Source organism: Apis dorsata, unplaced genomic scaffold (genome assembly GCF_000469605.1).
Source record: "Apis dorsata unplaced genomic scaffold, Apis dorsata 1.3 scaffold_11, whole genome shotgun sequence".
Lineage (NCBI taxonomy): Eukaryota > Metazoa > Arthropoda > Insecta > Hymenoptera > Apidae > Apis > Apis dorsata.
In genome coordinates, this window is record NW_006263314.1 from 31,489 (window position 1) to 34,453 (window position 2,965).

The window sequence follows — 2,965 nt, forward strand, 5'->3', positions numbered from 1 at the left end:
CGGCATCGTTCACCGCAAGTGCTTCTAAGCAGTTATGCTCGATTCAAATTATTATTATTATCGATATATTGTTATTGCTACACCTTTTCCCAAAAACACACCGTTCACTGCCGTACCGCTTCGTCTAGTTGCGTTTCCGTTAGTTCGTTTCTATCGGCTTTGTTTCTACGTGGCGGTGAGATTTTTTCCGACGAACATTGTCTGAATATATACGTCATCTTTTGTATATAAGTTTACATCTACGGAATAAATCAGTCTTATATTCTTACAACTAATCAAAACGGTGCTCTTCATTTTACGATTCCCTGAATATGAAATTGGTTTTTAAAATTTTAAAATTCGGTTTATTTGTGAATCTATTATGTTTTTCGAATATTGTTATTATTATTATTATTATTATTATTATTATTTTGTTAAAAATTGTTCCTTCCGATCAAGTGAAAATATATATTCTCGGTTTTAATAGAAACAATTTTTCACACTTATGAGTATATCGAATATGTTATAGTAAGGTGCAGATCGGATCGTTTCTCATTAAAATCGTGCATTTACAAATTTCGGTCGTTGTAAATATTAAGGATGAATTAAAAAAGAAAAAAGAGGGCGAGCCATCAATCATTGTACATTCGTATTGATAGCTTTGCTAGATAAAAATTTTGCGTAAATTTAAAAACGGGATAAAAAATAGGAGTAATAGGTTGAACTATTTTAACGGGGTTCTAGAAAAAATTTGTTTATTAAAATTTTCATATAAAAAATCTAAAAACCGATACTAATGTATCGAACATAAGTAATATTTTGGGAGGGGTAGTGGTGTACATTGACCTACCATGCATGGACTGAATAATGCGAAAGAATAATTTGCTTCTTTATCAAAATTTACCAAGATATGCAAACGGGCTTCTTTGCGTTATCATGAGCTTCGTAGTCCATTTATTAAAAATAGATGCACGCTCATTCAAAAACATATTTCCTTCTTGGCTTTCTCTCCTCTATTTCAATCAACACTTTGAGTGTTTGTGTTTGTGTTTTTGCTTCATATTATCTGCAAATTTATGACGTCAATTAATTATATAAATTTTGGAATTTTTTTTAAATATTTTTAAAAAAAGAAAACAGTCTTACTATATTTTTATATTTATAATTTTATCCTTTTTTTAATATATTCATAGTTTTTAGGTATATAATAAGAAAATTTTATAATTTTTCAAAATTTATTCCATTTTATATTTATATTTATTTATATTATTATATTTTATATATAGAATTATGCATACATATTTGTAAAAGAATTTAAAGAAATTAATTCATTCTTTTGAGAATCTAATAGAAAAATTAATTTTTTAAAATTTTGATGATTTTCATGATACACGTATAATTGAAATGATTTTTAACATTTATGATAAAAATATCTGTACATTACATCCTATTAGATTATTAGGTTATAATTTTCATTTAATGGATAATTATATTATTATTTATTTAAAGATAATTTCTAATTATACAACTTAATTATAATCAACTCATATAAATGAAAATTGCATTACCTTGGAACATTCCATCGATTGTCATCTCGTAGCATGATCACTTGTAAAACTGTCGATAGATCGATCACCATATCCGTATAAGTGTAAAGGATTTCGTGTGAAAGTTTACGAGAAAGATGTGCTGTTTCGGGGTTGAAACTGGGCAATGCGAATCCGCGAATCGGTCGCACGGTTCGACAGTAGCTCCTGCAAAAAGGTGGAGGGGATCGGTGGTGGCTCGAGCTACGTAGTCGCCCTGTGCATTCCCAATTATAGAAAGCAGTCTAATCGTTCAATAATTTGATTCTATATGCCTTTCATCGATTGGCTTAATCGAATCATTTTCGCCGATGTGCAACCATAAAATTCAAATCGTTTAGCATTAAAAATGACATCACGTTCCGACTATAATCAGGATTATTATTGTTGGCACGCTGCGACATGCGAAGAATATATACATTTTATGAGTAGAATGACAACTGTAAAATGAAACTGTCATGATAATCGAAGCTTTCATTAATCATAACATATGTTTGTTTTTTAATGGAGATTTTAAAAATTAGCAATAGAATATTAAAATGAAATAATAAGATTTAATCACATGAAACAATGATAGGTTATAAAATTAAAAGATGCGATTAAAATCAATCTGAATAGAAGAGATTAAATTAATATTAATCGAATCAATGAAATCGATCAATTTGTTTTAAATGCATAATTATAATTCTTTATTATCCTAATAGATATACGCTTTTACTTTTTTATTTTTATATAGTTTACATGCATACCTATAGGTTAAATTATGTTGTGCTCCCTGCTATTAACCGGATGCATATTTCTTCAACTTACAACAATTTAAAAATAACACATTCCTAAAATTCATTCATTAATATCACAAACCACAAACATAGAGATTTAACTTTATCGAATCTTTCTTTCGTAAAGTACAAGTTAGCACGCTTCACGTGAACTCGTAAACTTCATGCCTATTAAAAGCTATCCACGCATAAATCTAACCTATAAACTTTATTAAGTTCACTTATTTATAAACTGTTATTAATTTAATATATAAAAATTGAACATGTGATATTTATTGTTGTTTTTAATTAATTAAAAAACAACTTCTTCTTAATATTTAAATTTAAACTTTTTGAACTCAAACGTAAGAACAAATATATATTTATACGTGTTGAAATTATTCAGAAGTGAACTCTATTTTTCATGAATGATCGAACGAGAATGATCGAACATAAATCGAAGGATAAATCGAATTAAAAATCGATGCCCTTCGACCCTTGTTCGATTAGCACCCGGTGAGAGACGGCCCTGGCGTGTGACGAGTCCTTATTTGGATTGGGGGGCCGTCGGCCGCCGCCTCGTCGCGACGCACAGCGTCTCTCCCTCTCGGCGTCACGGTTAGGGCGGCTAAGGACTAGGTG

General features: G+C 29.7%; 2 protein-coding genes across 2 annotated transcripts in view; one reads left to right on the plus strand and one right to left on the minus strand.

Moving 5' to 3' along the window:
* Nucleotides 1-96, plus strand: part of LOC102673579 (actin, clone 205-like) — a 7,940-nt gene extending 7,844 nt beyond the window's left edge. The window contains exon 3 of the mRNA XM_006607721.2: nucleotides 1-96. Coding sequence (XP_006607784.1) covers nucleotides 1-28 — 28 coding nt within the window. The 3' untranslated portion in view covers nucleotides 29-96.
* Nucleotides 1-2,965, minus strand: part of LOC102674059 (DNA-directed RNA polymerase III subunit RPC1) — a 34,526-nt gene that overhangs the window by 27,975 nt on the left and 3,586 nt on the right. The gene's annotated exons all lie outside the window — the stretch shown is intronic.